This window comes from Gallinula chloropus (assembly GCF_964237585.1).
Source record: "Gallinula chloropus genome assembly, chromosome: 13".
NCBI classification, from domain to species: Eukaryota; Metazoa; Chordata; class Aves; order Gruiformes; family Rallidae; genus Gallinula; species Gallinula chloropus.
This window is the reverse complement of record NC_140098.1, coordinates 18,085,208-18,107,317: the sequence shown is the minus strand read 5'-3', so window position 1 is coordinate 18,107,317 and position 22,110 is coordinate 18,085,208. Positions and strand designations below refer to the sequence as shown.

At 42.3% G+C, this 22,110-nt stretch overlaps 1 protein-coding gene across 1 annotated transcript in view; it reads left to right on the top strand.

The window, feature by feature from the left end:
• CMIP (c-Maf inducing protein) overlaps positions 1–22,110 on the top strand; it is a gene marked incomplete at its 5' end in the record, with an annotated part of 132,711 nt that overhangs the window by 59,515 nt on the left and 51,086 nt on the right. Inside the window, 3 exons of the mRNA XM_084270299.1 lie at positions 9,999–10,078; positions 13,416–13,659; positions 20,325–20,375. Coding sequence (XP_084126425.1) covers positions 9,999–10,078; positions 13,416–13,659; positions 20,325–20,375 — 375 coding nt within the window. The remainder of the gene's footprint in view (positions 1–9,998; positions 10,079–13,415; positions 13,660–20,324; positions 20,376–22,110) is intronic.

Below are 22,110 nucleotides of genomic sequence, written 5' to 3'. Positions count from 1 at the left end.
GGGTGTGAAACCTGCAGCCGTTGTGCTAACACAACCTGAAGAGCTAGGCTGGAATTCCTTTAAAGCAGGTTTCTATATGAAACTGGAAGAGAGGAGATGAGGAAAGGAGGGGAATCAACCTAGTCTGGGATGCAAAGCCGCTTCGTTAGGAGGGTATTTCTCACTGAATGTGTAACTCCCAAGTGATACTGCATAAGGCATCTTTGTGCTGATAGGTAGTGTGCCACACAACTTTTCCCTTTAAGCAGTAGTATTGCGACCATCTTTATGGTCTGAGAATGGAAGTAAGGCCAAGTAAATAGGCAGAGCAAGTCCAGAAAGCTGTCTGATCTTCCCTGCAGCCTGGGAAGAACTTGTGTTGCTCCTTACCTTCAAATGTGCATCACTAGCTGCTGGCTGGGTATGTAGTGTTGTGTTGAGTTGTGGGAGGCTCTGCCCAGTCCCTTCAGATGGTTACAGGGGGAGCATGTACCTCCTGCTTCTTTGCCCATGTGTGAGCCTTGTATTGGAGGATACCAGCAAAGAAAGAAATGAGTGTGTCTTGTTGAGGGCTGAATCATCCCATTGGAACAGAAAACACTGTTGGAGGACTAAGGTGGTTTAGTTTTCCAAAAAAAAACAGTGTGAGAGAGAAAAGCAGTGCATGATGCATTAGCATCTGATAAACAAGGCTTCTCTGGAAACACATGCATCATGATTCTTGGGGAGACTATTGCAATTCCTTGGAATTCATCCCCAGCCTCTCAGGAGCCCCCTGGATAAAAGTGTCTGCCTGTTTCACCACACCTGACTGTAGGGTTGCTCCTTGTTCTGCTTTTCAAAATGTGACCTTTGAGAGGATGATGATGACACTTGTCATAAGCAGGTGCCCGTGCTTCACTTCAGTCACTGTTATTTAGTTGTGTTGAAAAATAACTTGCTAGGCCAATAAATGTTGTATTGAAGCAAGAAGTTTGCTAGTCAAGTGTGCCAGTTTCATGCTACTTCCTTCTTGGGGAGCACAATGCCTTTATGATTTTAGCTAAATATTTAATTTGTTTATGGCATTTTTTTTAAACCAAAGAGAAAGCCTCACTTGAAATTCTTCACTGTATCCTTTTGCATAGTAAGGGAGCTTACAGAGGTAATTTAGGTTCTGGCCGGTGCTCTGTGTCCTCTCCATTATACGTTTACCAGTCAACTGACACTTTTCTCAAATATTTACTCTGATATTTCACTGCAGTTGCCCCCTCCTTCTCCATTCCCTCACCATCTCCCTTCCACAGAGGTATCACACACGTTTCAGTTACCCTCTTATTTAAATAGCAGCACTCCCTGCCAGTACAAACAGTCGGTCGTTAAACAATGAGGAAGACCAACAGTGGAGGAGGTTATGGGTGGGGAACAGCAGTGTGCAAGCACAATTTTGCAAAAGACTTCCTGCTGAAGAGAAGGACACTTTCTGTTAGTGTCAGCGTGTCATTCTCTATGGAGAGAGATGTGAAATCAAGAGGAAATCACTGCTGCGGACACGAGAGCTTGATCTCACTTGAAATTACATAGAGCTGTCCAAATTATCGTTGAATGTATTGCATGTGTAGCAGAACGCTGGTGCTTTAGCCATGTTTTCCCACCTCCTTCTGTAGCAGAAGGTGATTCCAAGTGGCTGTGACTCATCCTCAGGAGGTGCCTGGGTTTTTTGCCTAATAACAGCGAGACTTTAGCGAGACTATCATTAACAGATTATCCTCGGCTTTTCTGAAGACTTCAGTCCGCTATGTGTCCTTTCTCTCATCTGACATACACTGGAGACCTGTGTTGATACTTTACTGGGAACTAAAGGCTTGTAGAATTTTCTCCAGGAAAGCTCAGAATAGGGCATTCCTTGGTAGGGATTCAGAAGTGTAGTTGGGTTACTGTGCTCCCCATCCTGTATTTGTTCATCAGATTGCAATTGGATGTGGCATCCTGGGAACTGCAGGGTTAAAAGTGCATTCACAAGATAAGGGAAGAAGAAAATGTCACTGGAAACCATTTGAACACTATGGCATCTTCATGGCTTTACAGCTGAAAGGCTTGGATGTGATAGGCAGTGTTGAAGAATGCTTATTTAAATGAAGAACAAGAACTTCAGCATATTTATACAATATTTAGTTTTACAACAATTTAATGTCTAGATTTGGTAAATAAAACATAGTGAGATTTCTAATAGGACAGGGGGTCCTGGATAACTCAGCTTCTTACCAAGTCAGTATTTCATGCCTGGATCACAGTTTGGGTGACAGACTGGCTTCCCTTGCAGCTGCCTTCAGCCTTTTACACTTTGTAAAATCTAAAATTTTCCACGGGAGGTTGCAGATGCTTGCGCAGTGGATGTGACCATACTGATAACAAATGTGGTTTCCTTCTTCACCTTTTGTTGACCTAGTAGAGATAATGAACCACAGGCCTTCAGAGATCTGTAAATCAGAAGTAAAAACCACTGCAAGTGCAAAGCTGGTATGCAGCAGAAACCTGCTCTTACCTACACCAGTTCTGTAAGACACAGCCAAACAGAGCCCAGTTTGTAGTACTCCTGTTTGTCAGTCTGGCCACGTTTCCAATTATTTAGCAGACTTCTTTGGGTGCAGACTTTGTGATGATCTGATGGTCTTTCATTTGCAGCTCTTAGGGCTGCCCCTGGTTAAAGCAGTCATTAAAGGGTGGCATTTTAGCTCAGCATACAATGTGTCTGGCTAGGTCTGATCTCCTCACCCCGAACCCTTTTGCTTCTGTCTGGTTTATCAGCGTTTGCTACATTTCATGGCATGTGACACGGCTGATTTATTGAAAATGAATTGAAAATAGAGAGCAGCCTTGACTCCAGAACGGTTTGCGGATGCCGTTTTGTTTTCTGTCACATCACCGTTGCTATGGTGACTTAGCAAAGATCTGTTTAGCAGTCACTAGATGTTTCACGTTCTGGGCAAAAGTTAGGAATTTTCCAGTATTCCTCTGACAGTTGCTTTGCAGAAGTACATGTGCATATAGTCTTCTGCAGTGAGTCCCTGCTGCTCTTGTTACTTACTGCTGCTTTGGTGAGAAGGTGTGTACCTGCTGTATTTTGGTTTGTGGTGTCTCTTCCTTCCTGAAGTATTTTCAAGAAAGGTGGATAAACAATCTACCTGTCTCGTCAAGGTTCTCATCTGCTTCCTCTCCAGGAGGGATGTCAGGGAGTGCAGTGATAAATGCAAAGGGATGGAGAACATGAACCCTGCCAAGGAATGGGCCATCTTATGAATCGATTATGCAGTTCTGGAGGAGGAGGATGTGTTTGGAGCTGATTCACAGGGTTGGAGTCAGGAAGTCTGAGCTCTCTTCCCACATTTCTCAGGCTTCTCATGTCACCTGAGACATGATCAAGAGTATGATGTAGCAACAACCTTAGCTGAGATTTTCTTCTAGGTCAGTAAGTGCAGGATATTAATTCTTCAGTTCCTTCCATTCATTGAGAGGGATTGAAGGCTGCAGCATATGGTTGGAGAATTGCTGTGGTGCTGGGGTAGATGCACCTTGCAGCATGGTCTGATTCCTGATAGCAGAGGTTTGAAAACAGGAGACAAGGTTTCTTATACAGGCATGACCTCAGAGAGAGCTTTTGGGACACCAGCACTGCGATCAGTTAAGCGTCCAGCCCTGCAGGAAGTTCAGACAATGCTAGCCAAAGAGAAAGGGTTGATTTCTTATGGGCTACTTAGGGTTATCTTGGTGATGTATATTGTCAGAAAGTCTTCAAGATATGTGTCTTATCTTAGTCCCAGAAATTCAAATAGTTCTATTGGAAAAAGATAAACGGAACGCTCGAAAGTGCTCCTTCAGCTGGGTTTGACAGTAACAGAAAGATATCTTCATTTAAAGAAAAAAAACCAAACCTCTCTATGCATTTCAGCTAACATAATGCATTTTCCTGCTTGTTTGACTCTCCTGTCATAGTATATATCCCATAATCTGACCTTTTTTCCCCCCTTCTTAATGATGAATGCCTGTTCTGTGCTTTAAACTTCCTTCAGATCTGAATTAATTTGAAGTTTTTCCCTCCGCTGGTGTCTGCTGCACTGTTTCCAAAGATTTTGTTGCTTATATCTCTTATGTTGAGACCAGTTTTTTCTTGTAATCTCTTCGATGAAGCATTTTGGTCTGTCCATGCTCTATAGCTCCACAGCACTGATACTTCAGCCCCACTGCGAACTGGAAGGGTTTTTTTCCTGCACAGTCTGGGGTAATCTGTTTCTTACTGGCAGCTCTTACATTTTTATCAGTTCCGTAAGGTTAATTAATGCAACAGCCTCCCAGTTGTCTTAAATATTTAGAGGAGAGAAAGAGATTTATGCACATTTTTGCTGCAGAGCTAGATGTGGTTGAATTTCTGTTGAATTTCTGAGTTGGATACCCAGCTAGCATAAATCAGCGAACTTCCACTGAAGTCTTCTGGAAGATCAGCTCAACTGAGGATCTGGCCTGTCTTAATTAAATTATGTCACTGAAGTTGAGCTGTTTTGCACTGAGTGTCACTTTGTGTAGAGAACACAGGATATATTTCTACTATCTTTTATCTCTGTGTAGCTATAAAGACAGGTGGGGAGTGTGTACGTTCATACCCATACATACACACATGGATGTTTAGACACATAGTCATCCACACACAAATAAATACAGTAGGAAAACCACTCCCTCTTTTTCCTATCATTAATTACACTCTAGTAAGCTGTAGACTTTGGCTGGGCTGGGTAGAGCCTCACTGAAGGTCTGGGCTGCTGTGCCCGAATTTGTTTCCATGCATTGAACAACTCCAAACCCAACCAACCAAAACCTCAACAAGCATCACTACCAACCTTGGAGACACTTGTGAACAAAGCAGCTCCAAGTAGAAATGACTTAAATTTGCCCCATTGAGCGATCCCATCCACACGGGTGCCTGGATCTTCACCCAATGTAGTCCTCCTCCCACTGCACAGAGAAACTGATGTCTTGTTCTACAGTCCAACAGATGAAACCTCTGATGTATTGGAAGTAGTGGGAAGGGAATGGGAATGATGGGAAGGTTGAGGGTCCGAGGGGTGTGATGGATTAGATGAAAATGTTTCAGGGAAACTCAGAAATGCCTTTGTGCAGCTTTGGGGCAGAGTTGGGTGTCTCCCCAGTGTTAGTCTTTCAGTCTGTTTTCTTATCACATCCATCTGTGAGATTAACATTGACTTTAAACTCTTTCAAGTCATTATGACATGTGAGCGTGGCAGTAAATTCTTCCATATCAAGGGTGAGACAAATTATACTGCGCTGCACATTATGGCGTAGTACTGCTAATTGCTTAACTTGATAAATGTCTTCTGATAGGTTATATAGTTAATGAACAAAGATGTTAATTGCTCTTATCTGAAATAGCTACATTTGCAGGGGCGTTCTCTGGAGCCAGGGATGTCTCCTAACAGAGATTTATTTGAAATCATCCATTGTTTTCAGCAGTTTAAGAGTCCATTACCCTTCAGTGTGCCGACTGAACAGTCTCCACCCCCATCAAAGTTTTGAGTGCAGTCGACGCTTCCTACATGGTATTCACTAGGACTGAATCTTATTTGGGTATGGAAGACTTAGATGTAATACAGTATGATCATCATCCTGGGCTACAGCAACATGGCTCATTCTTGAGAGCAGCCAAGAGAGAAATAAGCACCTGACAGTAGAATAGCTGAGGGTCTGGAATAGGCCTGTTCCCCCCCACCATCTGGAGTATTTAATTGAGAAAATCATTCTTCTTTGTTGTTGTGTTGGTGGGAGTTGTCAGTCTAAATATGTTTTAATGTAAATAACCATCTCTATTTGTAGAATTCATCTTTTCTAGACACTTTCTTTGGAAAATACGCAGCTGAAGATTTAGTACATTATTATATGAGTAAGTGCATACAAGCCTCATATTAACAATGGACGTCATGTTTACTCTTTCCCTTTTAGAATTTCCCATGGAAACAAGTGGGCAGATTTTTGCATTATTGAGTAGTCTGCTGCTGCTGAGTTTTCCCAGAAGCACTGAGAGAAAACTAGCCTTATGCGTGAGCTTACAAGTTATTCCAGTTTTAGGAGCACTGGATTCCCCTAAGATTTGATTTATAGTAGGTTTTGGTGTGTGGCTATTCTGGTACCAGTTGTTTGAAAGCAGTACGATTAATAAATCTTTATGGAACTGAAAAAAGGCAAAGTTCTCACTGGGGTTAAAACATACCTGATTTCCCAATGGAAAAGTTGCCTGTTCCATTAGGAGGCTAAAGGCTAACATGAAGAGGAAAATAGTTCCTTTATTTCTGGTTTTTGTTTGTTGTGATAAATTTCATTTTCATTTATGACTCCCTTACAGTTTTTTCAGAACATGTTCAACAGCAAACAGCCAGAAGTTAAAACTGTAGCAGTAAATCTGTAAGCTGACATATGTAGATTCTTTGGCCAAAGTTTCCTAAGTCAGGATTAATTTTGTAGAGTGAATGAGAAAAGTGCATTATCTTGCTTCGTTTGATAGATTTCAGACTTTGCCAAGAAATACAAATCTCCTTTCAAAAATGACAGCTATAAAAATAAGAATTATTATTTTCTTAAATAAAGACATTTTCAAGTGAACTTGATGTATTACAGCTCAAAGAGGCTGTGGCTTTAGGCTGTCTCTTGCTAGTATTTAGACTGAAATATTCGGGTTCTCGCTGCTTACTCCCCCCTAGGTTATGTTAACATACTAGCTTGTTTCATGTTACAAAGGGGTGAAGGAGCTAGAAAGTAATCTGGCAAAACCTGGATGGGTTCCCTGGTCTGCCTGACACCACAGCCGGACAAATATTTGTGTGGGTAGAGGCGAGGTGGGTGGATGCTTCTTAAGACCGGCGTTGATGCTTCGTGATGACCTCCTGAGGATCAGTGTCATTTTAGATCCTTTCAAAGCTCTGAATCCGAATTTCTGGTCTTCCCTGTTGTTCTAATTTGACTTTCCTATGGAATGACTTGGGGGTCAGGATGCAGCTTTGGTGGGGGGGTGTACAGGCAAAACCAGCTGGTATTTCAGTATGTGCAACACTTACACTGTTTATTTATCGACCACAGTGACTCACCGGGATGGACGTTCGCATACCTGAATGTCAAAATAACCTGTGTTTTAAGAGGAACCAGTGACTCAGGCTGTGGTTTTACCTCAGGCCATTTCCTGATAAACGGCTGAACTGCTCTTGGTCTTGTGAAAACAGGACTGGGGAACACCGCTCTGTCCTCGCATCTGTGTGTGCACAGGGATTAGGGAAAGAACACCTTTGTGTGGGGCTGACCTTCACCACCTCAGTGCTGTGGTCTGTGTGAGGAGCACCTTCAGAGGTCTGGGAAGCCTTGGATCTGAGGACAGCTCTGTTTCAAACGTGCTTCTTCAGAGCATTTCTGCACAGCCCTGATGTGGGAGCGTGGTCTTTGCTGTTTGACAGTGTTTACAAGCACAATTTGAAGGAGCTCTACACAGCGATAAATCGCTTTGCTTTAGACTGTTTCAACTGCTAAACAGAGATGAAGCTGCCTGTAGCTGGTGTTTCCAGAACTGAAAATATTTCACATCACAGAACATGGTGTTTTTAGTGAAAACGGAAACCATGCATATCATGTTGCTTCCAGGGATTAAAGTAGATTTTTCTTTGAGCAAGATAGCAAGTTGTAGTAGTTTTTTCAGTAAGATAGCAAACTGAAGTAAAGCTTTGTGTGTGGTATGGCGAGATAGAAGGTATGGAAGTGAGATCATGAGAGTGCTGTATAAACTACCTCACTGGCATAACACTTTGGTTTGGAGAGGTGAACCATCTGTGTGATCCATGTTTATGGTTTGGGTAGTCTTCCCATCCTTTGCAAACTGCAGAACTCTGTGTTCTCCACTCTCCGTAAGGAAAAGGACTGTCCTGTGAGGAGGGGTTTATGCCTGAGATGAAATCACTTGTGTGTGGCTACAGAGCTGTGATTGAACTGGATCAGTTGCCTTTAATGCGGTTTAAGTGGATGGTTTAAGGTATAGAGGAAGCTTCTCCTGGGAACAGATTCTGTGAGAATTCTTCAAATCCTCTTTGAAGTTAATGGAGAGTATTAAGGAGAGTCCGCACCTTCTTAAGAGAGAAATTTAAATTGCTTTAATTCATTTTGGTTTATATTTGCATTGGCTGGTTCTGGCTTCTTCCCTGCTCCAGTCTTTCAGCACATGGGTTTGATAACTTTCCCTCCTGAGCATACTAGATTTTATGCTGCCCGTTTTCATATTTTTCCCTGAGTGTTGTAATGCTGATTACTGAAGGATCTCAGGCCTTTGGCTTCCTGTGAGAATGAGATAATTACTCTCCAGTAGGCAACGCATGACGTACAGTATCAGCATTAAGCCACTGGGATTCCAGTCACTAGTGTAGAACAATATTGTGGGTAAATGAATAAGCAGAAGTTTATCATACTTCCTGCATAACAAGGTTCTCGTTAAAGAGACAGTGGAAATTGTTTTCAGCAAGGGCTAGTGTAAAACAAACACTGCCATGACAGGCCTTGCTGAAAAGATATATATTGAAGCTCAGTTCCCTGGCATGCTGGGGTTCTCTTGCTGGAAAGGCAGCTGACTCTTTGTAGCAGCAGAGGTGGATGACAGGGCCGTCACTGCCTTTTGGAGATGACGTTTGTGAGCATGGATAACTTCAAAGTATGATTTCCAGACGCACCACCTACTTAACTTATGGAAGAAAGTTGTACCAATAAGAAGCAGAGATGTTCCAAATGCAATCTGCTTATTTCACACTCGCCCCCAGGAATCCTGTGTTGTGATTCTTAAGAGCTGGCCCTGTTTGACCCTGAAATTGATGTGGTTTCTCCCTTGCCTTCTTTATTTCCAAGTTAAAAATAACTTATGTATTGAGCACAGTGAGAGTAAGTTGGAGAAGTTTAAGTTGTATGTAACCTAGCAATAGTGAGTAAATAATTCATAAACATAATGAGCTCTATTCTCTTGAAAGACAGGGGTTTACCCACATGGTGGGATTAATCAGCATTTTTGTATGAGAATAGTTTCTCTGCCATAGCAATACTGACAGCTAGATCTCTGTACATTTAGAACATAATTTTATGTCTACTTGCATATATACATTGATACTTCAGCTTATCTCAGAGATACTTGTTCTTCTGCAATGTGTCTGAGTTATGGGATCACTAATAAGGAGTTACACGTTTAGTTTTGTTTCTTTGCTACTATGAACTTAAGTTGTACCTGTAATCATGAAGCACAGTTACTTATTTATGTTCTAATTGTGCCTTTCACTTTAATCTGGGCATCAGCAGTCTGTGCAGGAAATGAGCACTTAGGTATAGGCTCAGATGAGTAGGTTGGTTGCTCTGCTTTCGCTGGAGTCTGTAAGCTGAGGGATGAATCTTTGGAGCCCCCAAAACCCCACTGTTCCATGGAGCCTTCTGGATTTTGATGATGTGCTTGATCAACCTTGCAGCCAGGGAAGAGAACAAGAATGCACAGAAAAAAGCTACAGTACTACAGTACAGTGCTGTTCTGCCTGTGTGATGGAGATGCTTCTTCATACATTGATAGTGTGTGCGTGGCCAGATCCCTTCATACCTTAGCTCGTAGCGGGGGTTGGACTTGATGATCTCTTGAGGTCCCTTCTGACCCCTACAATTCTGTGATTCAACATGAGATTGGGTTCCATCCATTTTTGGATCCAGAAAAAACGCAGTTTGACGTTCTTGTATTTCAGGCATCTAGGCCTGGCCTGGCTTTGGTTTTATGTGGGTGATCTTAACACTTGAACTAGTTGGATGAATGTGGCTGGATGGATCTGTCTGTTGCATGTCCTGTATAGGAATTTTGCTTTCCAATTAGATATATTCAATATCAAGAGTAATTTTGATAGTGCTCTTCTTAACTTTGAAACTGTGAAACTTCTGATAATTAAGTAAACGCTTTTTTCTTCTCATTTGTTTTCTTACAGCCAACTGGGTACATGGAAAACTCCATTTCCTACAGTGCTATTGAAGATGTTCAACTGCTCTCCTGGGAGAATGCCCCTAAGTACTGTTTACAGCTCACAATCCCAGGGGGTACTGTCTTACTGCAGGTACAGTAAACACGAAAGTACAATTTTCTTTCTTCCTTACTATGAATTTTCCTTAACTTCTGTTTGCTGTGCATGAAATCTTAATTAGATGGACTCAGAATAAGTCGAGAGAACTCAGTGCTGTCAAATTATCTAACCACCAGAAAAATTTACTTAGGGTGATAGCTCTGAAACTCTTCCTATTGTTTGACAGTCAGAATGGAAATTTTGGGCCACAGCAATTAAATCTTGCTGATTTTGTGCTTCCAACTAGTGCTCTGTGGAAAGGCACATTGGTGTGGGCCTGGTACAACTATATTTTTACTTAAAGTCCTATTACTGAAAGAAAAAGCTTTCATCATTCCATTCATGTAGGAAACCCATAACTTGCACTGGAACTGACAGGTATTTTTCTTAGAGATATTTAATCTTCACTGGAAGATTTCAGCATATTTGTATGTATAGCTACCTATGTTAGTTCTCCTAAGTATTGTTTTCAAGCAGAAGACTTTGTGTTGAAGTTATTCCACATTTCTTCATCCACTTGTGAGGCTTTGTAGGACTCCTTAGGTCATTGCAAGTTGTAGTGACAAAAAAGCACTCCATAGCACTGAGCCTTGAACTGCTTTTAGAGCAGGAAAAGAAAAGCAACTGAAAACCTAGTTGCTTGGCCCCCAGAGAACTTTGAACAGTCATAACATGAAAAGCACTGAATTGACTCCATCTTAACTCTTACCAACTTTGTTTCAAAGATAATCTGTTACCTGTCACCCTGTACTTTTTTGTTTGAATATACAACTGTGACTATTGTGTGTATGTATTTCATGCAAGTAGGGCTGTAAACAGACTGGGTGAGCAATATCTGCAGAAAATGTGAAGAAAAGATCGGTAAACTGTGGATAACTCATGAAAAATTATAAACCACTTCAAAGGCTTGATGATAATAGAATGTGTGTGTTTGGGTGTATACATCCACACACTGTAACCGTGCCGCTCTGGCACCAAATGCAGTGTGATAGATAAAAAGATGGGAACATGCTGAATAATAAGCTAATGACTGCAACGACCCCGTGTGCTGGACATTTGTCCATAAGAATTGTGGTACACAGTGTACTGATCCATGGTACACAGCCTGGCATTTAGAATAGCACAGGGTATTTCAGTCAGAGATCCTTTACAACAATCCTCTAGTCCAACTGTCTGACCAATTCATGGCTGACCAAGTTCAAGCATGTTATTAAGGTGTTGCCTCTTGAACACTGACAGCCTTGGGCCATTGATCACCTCTCCTTGAAGCCTGTTCCAGTGTTTGACCACCCTCTTGATAAACAAATGCTTCCTAACGTCCAAAATAAACCTACCCTGGCACAGCTCTCAACCATTCCTACACATTCTGTTGCCACAAGTGTAGAGAAGAGCACCTCCCTCTCCACTTCCCCTCCTCAGGAAGCTGTAGACAGCAATGAAGTCACCCTTCAGCCTCCTTTTCTCCAAACTAGAAAACCAAAAGCCACTAGCTGGTCTTCAAATGACATTTCTTCCAGAAGGCATTTTGTTACTTCTTGGTGGTGAATGTTTGCTGATGCCCTTCTAGGGCCACAAAGCGTGTGGCCATGGCTCTACTTGAAGATTTTGAGAAAATAATCCAAGGAGTATTATTTAGCAATCCAAGCCTAGGTGCTAGGCTGGTCTCCTGTAGACAAGGAACAGCAAAGTTGCCTCTAAATTGGGAAGTCAGTATGAATAACACTAGGTCGTGCTAATATTAGGTCCAGCTCTCCTCTGCCTTCTTTTCAGACTGGCTGATGGGTCTGTCCATATGCAGAGCTGTTTACCAGCAGCTCTGAGAACACAGTACCTGCACTTGAGCCCTTCATGTGGTTCCTGTGCTTGGGCTTTGGGATAGTTTTGGAATGTCATAAAAATATCACAAGGTTTTGATGATTTTAACACCGCAAAGACACTTTCACTCTGAAGTGATTAGAGGTGCACATGGAAACATTCATCTCCACATCCTTTGTGGGGTGTATTTCTGGAGCTCTCTTCCATCTACTTCACTAGTGTAATCCTGGGGTTTTGCTGCCCTGCTGAAGGGGGCTGCAGCCTTTCTCCCATTTCAATCTCAAAGTGGTGTAGCTAAGTTTGGGATGCCCTGAAAACTTTTAACTTTCTGGGCTCTCCTGGTGCACAGGTGACGTTTGTGTGTCTGCCCATGCGCTTGAAGCAGAGGTGCATGTCCCACTGCGCACAGAGCATGCCAGACCTGTGCCTCTGCTTGGTGCCTGGCAAGTATCTGTGGCTCAAAATGACGTGCTGGTTTTAGGCATTACTGGGGAGTGTAGGGAGTCTGCATTTCAGACAGGCTGCTGCAAGTCCACATAAGTCCTGATGCATGGTTTGCAAAGCCTCTGCTGTGCGTGACATTGGGGAGGGCAGGAAGGCAAGCTGTTGTTTCCCAACAGCTAGATTAGGGTCCTCATTATTGAAGAAATCTTCCTTGCCTAATCTGTTAATTGAATTAATTAGAAAGAAACTCATTCATCGAGTTGGATGATTTTGATTTTTTTCCTGAGATAATTTTGACTCTTTTTTTTTCTTTTTTTTTTTTTTTTTCCAATAAATCTCCTTGGTGGTACTAGTATTAATGCTCATATGTGCTTCAGCAGCTAGAGTAGTTACATCTGCCTTCCCAAATTCTGAGTCTTTGTTGATTATAGTAGATGCCTGTACTGTCCTGCTTAATAGGAAACAAGATAAAGTTTGAACCCACAGCTCCCTGCTGAGTTTAAAGGAAATGGGTAGGGCATGCAGGCTTTAATCTGGAGCAGCCTGCCATTTGTTTCCTTAAAAAAACCCAAATTAACCCAAAGGGAAAAAAAAAAAGAACCAAATAACAAACCAAACACGCAAATAACAACATTTGTGAGAAAATACCATCTTAGCACGGATGCTTTGATAGTTTCTTCGAAAAGATCGGTGTCTTCATGTAACCTCATAGGGACTGATAAAGAAGCAGAGTAAACTGGGCTTCTGTTGTGCTTATTGCTGGCTGGCTGAGCAGACTGGATCAGATTACATTAGAACTCTATGGGAATTTCAACATAATTGAAAGTATGAACTTTAAAAATGTTTTTAGTATGACTTGGTCCTTGGTAGTGTCTTGATTCATCAGATGGGGCCAGATCGGAGGGAGTATAAAAATAGATTTCCCTTGTACAGTTGTAATATACATTCAGAAATCCAAGAGAGTACTAAGTGTAATTTTTAGTATACTTAAGAAATCAAGATGCAAAATCTGAATTTCTCTTGTAGTCAAGTTCTGCAGAAATTCTCTGGTAGACGTGACAAAGAGTCTGAGTATCCAGAAGACGTGTTCACTGAGGTGCTGGGAAATGGACATACTTCAATTATTTCTGTGTTTCCTAGAGACTTGTACGTTTATGGGAAATTGGCACTTCCCATCTTTTATAAAACTGTTCCGCTCTCCTGGTCCAACAGCAGCGTGGTTGATGTAATGTCCAACTCTGCTATCAGGAAGCCTATGATAGTGGAACAAGTAAAACTTGTACAAAACATCCCCAGTACTGTTTCTTCTGCACTTTTGGTGAAATCCGTTTGTTTTTTGTTTTGTCCCACCCAGACTTGATCTAAATGAGGTCTATATACAGAAAAATGCTTAAATGAACACCTCCCCCCCCATTTATTTAGTATTCCTGATTATTTTCAATTTTATATTTTGATACATGTTTTTTGCATATGCTGTATTTGTAAATTCTTTAAGGCTGTGGGATGTTATTGACATGGTTTGACATAAAATGAAGCATTTTAGCAGTTCTGCATGACAGACTTTCCTGATATTTAATTTTGCAGAAAAATGTAAAATTCTATCTTCTGCTTCATTGATTTAAAGCAAAAGCAAATTTTGGACAACTGGCATTTCTCTCAGATGGAAATTCATTTCCAGCAGTCCTTGTGGGAGGATGTTAGCATGTGCTGTTAGAGCATCCTTCATGTATTTGTCTGCGTTAGGCATGACAAATGCCAAAAGAGAGTCTGAGCCCATGTTCAAGTTCTCATCTCCCCTTGTCTGCTGTCACCACGGTCTATTTCTGGCTTATTACTGCACAGTAATGAGTCAGAGAAGGAAGAATGCCATTACCTTTCCTTACATCATCCCGATGTCCTCCCATAGCAATACTGACCCATCCCAACCTATTTTAACACATGAAGTCTGACAAGCTGCACTGGAGGTGATGCACCTCCTCTTATGAAATCAGATCACAATAACAGGACGTGTCTACCTGGGTTTCAGAGGAGGATTTGGTTCTCAGGCAGCAAACAGCTTAATCAAGTCTGGGATCACATAGAAAAGTCGTCTCTGTGTGTGTGCTTCCCACTCAGTGTTTGTTGTATAAGCACAACTGTCTGAGCATAGGCGGGTTTCACCGCCCGGCGACTGGGGATCTTGTCCTCCCATCTGGGAGTCCTGGACAGTCAGCTCTCTAGATGTGCTGGGGGCTTATGTTTCTTCCCTCCTGCAAAACGACGTGGTCTCTGGTCCTTCTGATGTGCAGCAGTCAGTTCTCACAGATTATCTTTTTCTCTTTCCTGCAGTTGGGATAGCAGATGTGAAAGAAGGTGTTGCTGAAGCTGGCTTATAGGCCATCAGCTCTTCAGGCTAGGAAACAGCTAAATATAGCCTTTGAAAAAGTGTGAGCTCTTCAGTATCAGTAATAGCTGGGCCTTCTTGTGCTGGGCTAAACTTCTGCTCTTTGCTTTTTGTTTGTAAAGCTCGATGTGCGATGTGGATGATTTTGAAGGGGGTGCAGCTATTGATAGTGAAATAACTGGAATAACCTGAAAGAGACTGAAAAAAACCTCCGTAATGACTGCAGTTTCACAAGCTGCTTTGCACCAAATGTAGGAAGAATCCCTGGAAAAAGGCTTTGGTGTCGCAGTCATGACAGCGCTGCCTGCTTTCCCGTGGTGTCCTTTCTTTCCATTGGATCCTAAATGCCTGAAAGCCACCGCTTCCATCCCTACTGCTAGTGTTGTTTTATTCATTTCTTGGCAATCAAGTGTAGCCAGAAGGAAAAACAAACAGAACAGGAAGCCTTGACAAGCACAACAGTCACACGTTAGCTCAGTGCTCGAGCATGCTGTTTTTGCCAGGGAGTCCCCATGGTAAATGTTTCCACTGGATTTTTTAGTAACACTTTATTTCAGTATCCTCGCAGAACCTGGCTTTTGTTTAAGTGTGAGTCCAGCTGGTGTTGCTGCTCAGGGGAGGCTGTGCAAGCACCAGGATCCAGCCAAGAAAGGGAATAATTTCAGGAGGAAAACTGGCATTTCTAGCAATTGCCATCAACTCTGTGCCTTGGGTTAAGCCAGAAGAGAGGCAGGTTTCCTGTGTTGTGGAGGTGCGGCGCAGGGATGTGCAGCAGCAGCATAAAGGTTTTGTGCAGCCTCCGTGAGGCAGCAGTGTACGTGCCACAGGGTTTGATATCCTGCAGCCCAGAGCCTCTCTGCTCCTTCTCTGCTGATGATAAATGGGTGAAGAGAAGCCTTGCAGGATTGTACAAGTAACAGTAATGAACATCAGCTGGAGGGATGAATAACAAAACCCCATCCTGCTGGCCAAGAGACAGCGAGGGGGAGAGAGAACATAGAAAGAATAACAGGAGGAAGAGTTAAAGAACAGAATCTGGATCATCAAATCCCAGTTATTGCCACATCTTTTCAGGTGGCAAAATCCCCTAGGAGAGCATGTGTAGAAAGATGCTGCTGTAAGGAAAAATCCAGGAACTTTTTGCTATGTGGACAAGCTTGTTCTTGTATTGTGAGTAACACACATGCCAGTAAGAAGAGATGCTGTGGTGCTAACTTCCCGTTAGAGGAACTTGGTAGCATGGCATGTGTGGTGTGGTGGAAATGACAAATGCTGGTGCTTCTTGCTGTAGACGTACTGGTATCAGTAGAGCTGTGAGTATTACATTAGCTAAAGGTCTTCACCATCATTTCTGGAGTGGTTGGTTTCTTGCAGGGTTTCAGGTGTTCACTTTCTCAGTAGCACACAGGTTCCTCCTCTGTCTTTAACTCCCCTAGGGAGGTATTGCTGCAGGGGCTGTGACACAGGCCTAAAACAAGTAAGTGTTTGGTTTCCTATTTTTGTGAGCAAAAAGAAAATCTGCTTTTAAAAAGCTCACTGCTTTTTAGTGTAAAAGTGTATTCCTGTGTGATGATTAGGAAATGAAGTAGTTTGCTTGCTTTTTGAGCAGAGATGTAAATTTACTCCTGTTGACCCAAACACATGTCATGTGTTTAATCACTTCATAGTTTTCCTTCTCTGAGCAGTCTTTTTGAAGCTGGTGAAATTAATCCTATGAGTAAAGTTGGTGCTGTGGCTGATCCCAGGTGGCTTTTCCTCTCTGAACATTTACACCCCAAAAATTAGAATATAAAATCCTTCAGAAAACAGCTCCAGGAATAACTCACTTTTGGGAAAAAACCTCAAAAAATACTACCTACAGTAGGCATTCTGGAAATAGATAGTCTTCCTCGCCATTGGAATAATAAATAACCTATGAGTAGTTTGAATCTTCTCGTACCTTCAGAGACTTCTACTGCCATGTTTTCCTGTTTTCTAAAGTACTTTATACTATGTTGTGGTCATGCAAAAACCACAGGAGGCCTTGATTGTGCAAGAAGCTCCAATGAGTTGGACCATGTGCCACTGCAGTTGAGAACAAAATTCTTTGCAGAATTGGGGCTTAACTATACCAAACACACAGGGGCCCCAAAACTATTATTTCACAAAGGTTAGAAAATCTCCATTGTACTTCATTCTTGTCCCACTGACTATTTGTAACAGAGTAGGCAGAATCTTTTTTTTTAAGTTGCCAAGGTAGCTGTAAGAGTCGTCATGTAGAACCAGACCCACTGTGTGGGCAAGGCAGAGAGTAAGAAAAGCCTGCCCTGTGCGGTTGGAATGCCAGAGGAAAGCCCTTTTTAAAGTCTTTCTCATTTTCTCTTCTTTATTGTACCCTAGAGCTGAATAAATATAGTGGGTTATGCCCTCAGCTGGAGCATAAAAAAAATCTAGGTGTCAGTTCCTGGGAAGTGATGTCTTCAGTGCAGAAGTGTTGGGATCCAGGAATGCACATCAGATAAAACTGTAGATGTGTGTGTGCAGCTCCCAGAAATGAATCGTTTCTAACAATGTTTTACCCTTTGGTGTGCATTGCTCCAAACTTCAGGAATTTTATGCACCGTAACCTGTGTGCTTGAGTAGTCAGTGTGTGTGGAGGTGGCCATCAGCTGTCTGGATGAGCCTGATGGCGCTTCTGTCATCCTGGCATGCTGTGAAGCTCCCAGTTCTTTTGCTAAGAAAGAAATACTCCTGTAGTCCCTTTTTTTCAGTGCAGGCCTGAAAAAGAGAGAGGAGGAACAAGGGGTGCTGTGCAAAAGAGCGTGCTCTTGTTGTCCTCTGCAAAAGATCCAGTGTTTCCTGCACGTGGCTGTGGTTTTGCAGCTTGATGGTGTCAGGCAGGCGGAAGGGTGCGCTGGAGGGATTAGCCTGCTGCCTTGGAGAAGTGGGGAATGCTGGTGTCAGACAGCTCCATCCAGATAACAGTGCTTGGGTTAGATGCATTCTGTGTATCTCTCTTGAACACTGTGGAAGGAGCTGCTGGTGAAATGACCGTTGACTAGCCAACAGCGTGAGGATTCCCTAAAGGTTTGTTTTCCCACTGTTCTGTTCATGTGAACTTTGTTGTCGTTTTCCTTGGAAGTGATCATGAATGACAACTCAAACTTTGAGGATTTCTAGCTTTAGAATAGTTCAGGCTCCTAACCTAGATCCAGATGCAAGTTTTCTTGATCCCTTCTCTACAACAGCTAATACTACGTGTAGACCGTGCTTGGTCCCACACTTGGAACCTGGTCACTTTGCTAATTTTGCTTTTTAAATGCTTTTTGTTTATTGCTGCTGTCAAGTTAAACAAGTCTTTCCTCTGCCATTTTTGGGTTTGCCTTTTTATAGCATTGCTTATTTTCTCCTCCAGTATTTACAGTCCGCTTCTGTCTCTACCTCTGCCTGATGCTGTTGTCCTCATTAATAGTTTCTGTCATTGAGTTTTTGGAAGGTGCCAGTTGGTTGCACAATCTCTACACGTGGCATTTTGTAATTATTTGTAGTGGTCTTACAGGCTGTAGCTGCTGACATCCCAAAAGTAGGAGAATAATTAACAGTTCTCAACAGTTCTCATCTAGGGCTTTAGCATTTGCTCTCACCTTTAGACTTCAGTGCATTTTTTGTTCAAGTCATGAGCAGACCAGGGACTACATCGGGTTGGTATTTTGCCTGTTAGAGATATTCATCTCCCTAGAATATTTTGGATTTTATCAATTTTAACAACAGCATCTTAGTTTGCATAGTTCCCACATAATCAATTTTTTAAAGGAAATAATGGATGTGTAACTTGGAATATTACAGTTGCTGTCAATTGGCATACATGCTCAAGCCTACAGAAACTTTGGTTTACTTACTCCTTAAAGGTCTTTGATGCTAGCATTTGAAAGGGAGGGGTTTTTGTTCCCCTGCATCAAACAGTTAACAAACTGTTAAACTTTCTTTTAACAAAAAAAGAAGAAAAAGGTTTAATTTAAAATCGACTCTTTCAAATAAATCTTTTTGTTGCCATTTGTAGCAAATTCATACTCTGATGTGTAGGTGTTCTTATTGAAATGGGAATTTTGTTTTGATACTCTGTGGTCAGCCAGGATTGTTAATGATAGATTTATTCTGGTTTATTTTCTAGAGATCTACTGGAAGAGTGATTGATTCTTATTAATGTGTAACTAAAAAACATGTAATATGTATATACAAGAACAATGCTCCATGTAATTCAGGGAAATCAGTCCATATGTATGTCACTGAGGCATCAGTATATGACCATGAGATTAAACACTGTTTTGGTAGCTGTGCACCATTTTCACTTGGAGGATTCTTGCTGTTATCAGTGAAGTTGGTCCAGTGTCATGAAGTGAAATTCACTGTGGCATGCATTTACTTACTTGAGAAGGTGTTGAGGGGTGGACTTTGTTGAATGCTGCTTTAATTTGCAAGAAGTATGTGAGGTTTAGCTGGTGAAGAGCTGCACTTTCTACTTTTTCCTTTTTTAACCTTCTTTAAACATGGATTTATGGGTTATTCTGAAATTTTCACTGATTGTGTAAAACACACAAGTAAAAATTGCCTACTGGCAGCAATAAGATAGAGTTGGAAAAGCCAAAGGGCATCTCTACCCACTCAAATATTTCAAACTCATGTCACCTTGTTAAGGCATGCATATTTACGTCACTGTGGATGCTTTTATATTTTTTGATACCGAGCCTTTTGACCTTTGGAAGTGCTGAACTATTCCTTCATTGGCTACGAACCTGGCTTCACACTGAGAATCTCTGGCAGCTCTGCTTAATACGGACAAAAACCGGGGGATCGCTGGGAGTGATTATTGCAACACTTAGGCCGTTGCTGCAAGCAGGCTGTGCATGTATCTGCACGTCTGCGTGTGCTGAGCTTTTCACTCTGTTTTAATATTGCTGAAAGAGCTGAGATGTTATTTGAATTGCTCTGGGGCCAGCTGAGGAACAGGACAAGAAGGGAAACGGGAGCATGGAAAAAACCCACCCCTCCTAGTAAAATGTCAACCCGTCTTCTTGCTCTGCTCTGCATGATTAATGTCGGTAGGATGTTTGCCTTTGCTATTAAAAATCTGACCAAAACCTGATTCAAGTCAGGGGCAATGTTTCGGTGCCTTTGGGTTGGACACTGGTTCACAGAATCCCAGAATGTTACAAGTTGGAAGGGACCTCGAAAGCTCATTTAGTCCAACCCTCCTGACAGAGCAGGATCACCTAGACTTTCACAGGAGCTTGATGTTTTATAAGGTTTTGGTTCAATGTGGTACATTTGCAGCAAGATCTTCATGTCACTGCCTTCTGGGAAGTAAACTGGTTATAATGCCAAGTTGTAGCTTTGAGCAGAGTTTCCCTCCCTCTGATGAGGCTGGGGGTAAAGTTAGCCAGGGTCATAATGTTCAGAGGAACACCCAGCCTTGCTGGCTTTAGGGCACACACGGGCGATTTGCATAGTTTTGGCTGGGTGACCTGGAACACTGGTAGAAACTAATGATTCTGTTTAACTTGTGTTTTTTGCAGGCTGCAAACAGTTACCTGAGGGATCAGTGGTTCCATTCTTTGCAGTGGAAGGTAAGTTCTGCACTTTACTGTCTTCCTTGTCTGCCTCTACGAATACTTTTCAGCATTCCCTGTTCCTTGGCTGTAAGAGCCCTGATTGGGTAATGGGGTTTTTTTTACAGGAATGCTAAATCAGAACGTTTGCAGTTTCAACTCCTTTGTGTAAAGAATAAAGTGGACAAATTAACTTCTTGTATTGCCCAGCTTTATCAACATATGCCTGGCTTCAAAAAGCAGATACCCTGTAAATTCATATTTAAACAGTATAGAGATTGGGTGGTTTGGGGTTTGTGCTATGAAGTGTAATACATTGCAGAACAACCTCAGCCTAACTGTATCCTCTGGGCTCTTGAGATAACTTGGGGGTTGTGCTTTTATTTATTTTTCTGAGAAATTAGTGAGAAAGGGTGTCTTTTAGAGTTGCCTATTGTAACTGACATCAATCTGTTGTCCATCAGACTGTTTATGCTTTAGGATGATTTGGATTTAATGGCAGTTTCCATTTCAGAGGTCTCGAGCCTGTTCTCAAGTTCAGTGGGAACACATGACTGATTGCCCTGAATAGGGGAAGTGGATCACAGTGACAATATTGTCTCTCAGTAGCAGCACATTCCTCATCGAAAACTGTAGCTGCTGACCTTTGGATGGAATCTACATGGATCTTTGATGCAGCTGGAAACTAGTTTTGGCCAGATACTGACTATGGTTGTCCTCCCTTGTCACGTGGTGGGAAACACAAGCAGTAGCTTTTCAGCTCAGGACTTGTCTTCAGCAGGGTTTCAGTGAACCAGGTTGGCTGTATAGCTTATCAAGATTTTAGCTTGCTGACAGCAACCACATGTGAAAAATATAAGGAAGTCCCTCCCACCAAACTGGTTTTGTTGTAGGTGTGTTTGAGAGTTGCAAAACAGTTGGGAGGCAAAGCTGCAGTATTGGTGTTGTGCTTTGTGTAGTGATCAGCATCTGGCACAATCATACTCTGAGTGGATCCAGGCTCTTATCAGTAAGAGCCAAGTGTTGAGATCTCCTTTCCCAGACCACTGGCATATTCTCCAGCCTGTTCCCCTGATTGCCTACATGAGTGTGGGACAGGAGTGCTGATAGCAGAAGGCTGGGCTATGGTGTGGTGCTTTATTTTGGCCTCCTGACTATCATTAACACAATACCTGGCTAGTCTTGGTTTTGTTGCAAATCCTGAGGATAACAAAGAGCCTAAAACGCAGAGACAGTATCTCCATGTGGCCGTTATTTTCCCTCTGGCTTTGGCAGGCAGGGATGATCAGAGAAAGCATGAACAGAAAATGACAATGGAATTTCTTTTTCTACCTTGTCCCCAAGCAGGATGGCTGTGGTACTGCTGTGCTGGCCACATGTGCCTACTGTGTTCCCGCAGTGAGGGGAGAATTGGGGTCTGTGTTACAACTCTGGGCAGGAGCGGGGGGGAGAATAAGTAAGGAGTGGTAAAGGTGCAACCTGGCCCTGTCACCACCCACCCCATCATTAAATTGTGAAGCAAAAAAAGCCTAGACAGAATGACCTAGCTTGCTCTAATGGCTTTCGGTCGTGGAGAGGGAGCTTTGCTCTGTGGGAGTTGTTTTTAAAGGAGTATTTCTTAAACTTTCCAATGCTTCTGACCAAGCCTCTCATTTTGGGAAACTCTGAGTAATTTAACTTGTTGTAAAGTAGAACTTATTTTTGCTTCTTTGCTTCCCTCCCCACCCCCATTAAATTCGTTTCAGAAAAACAA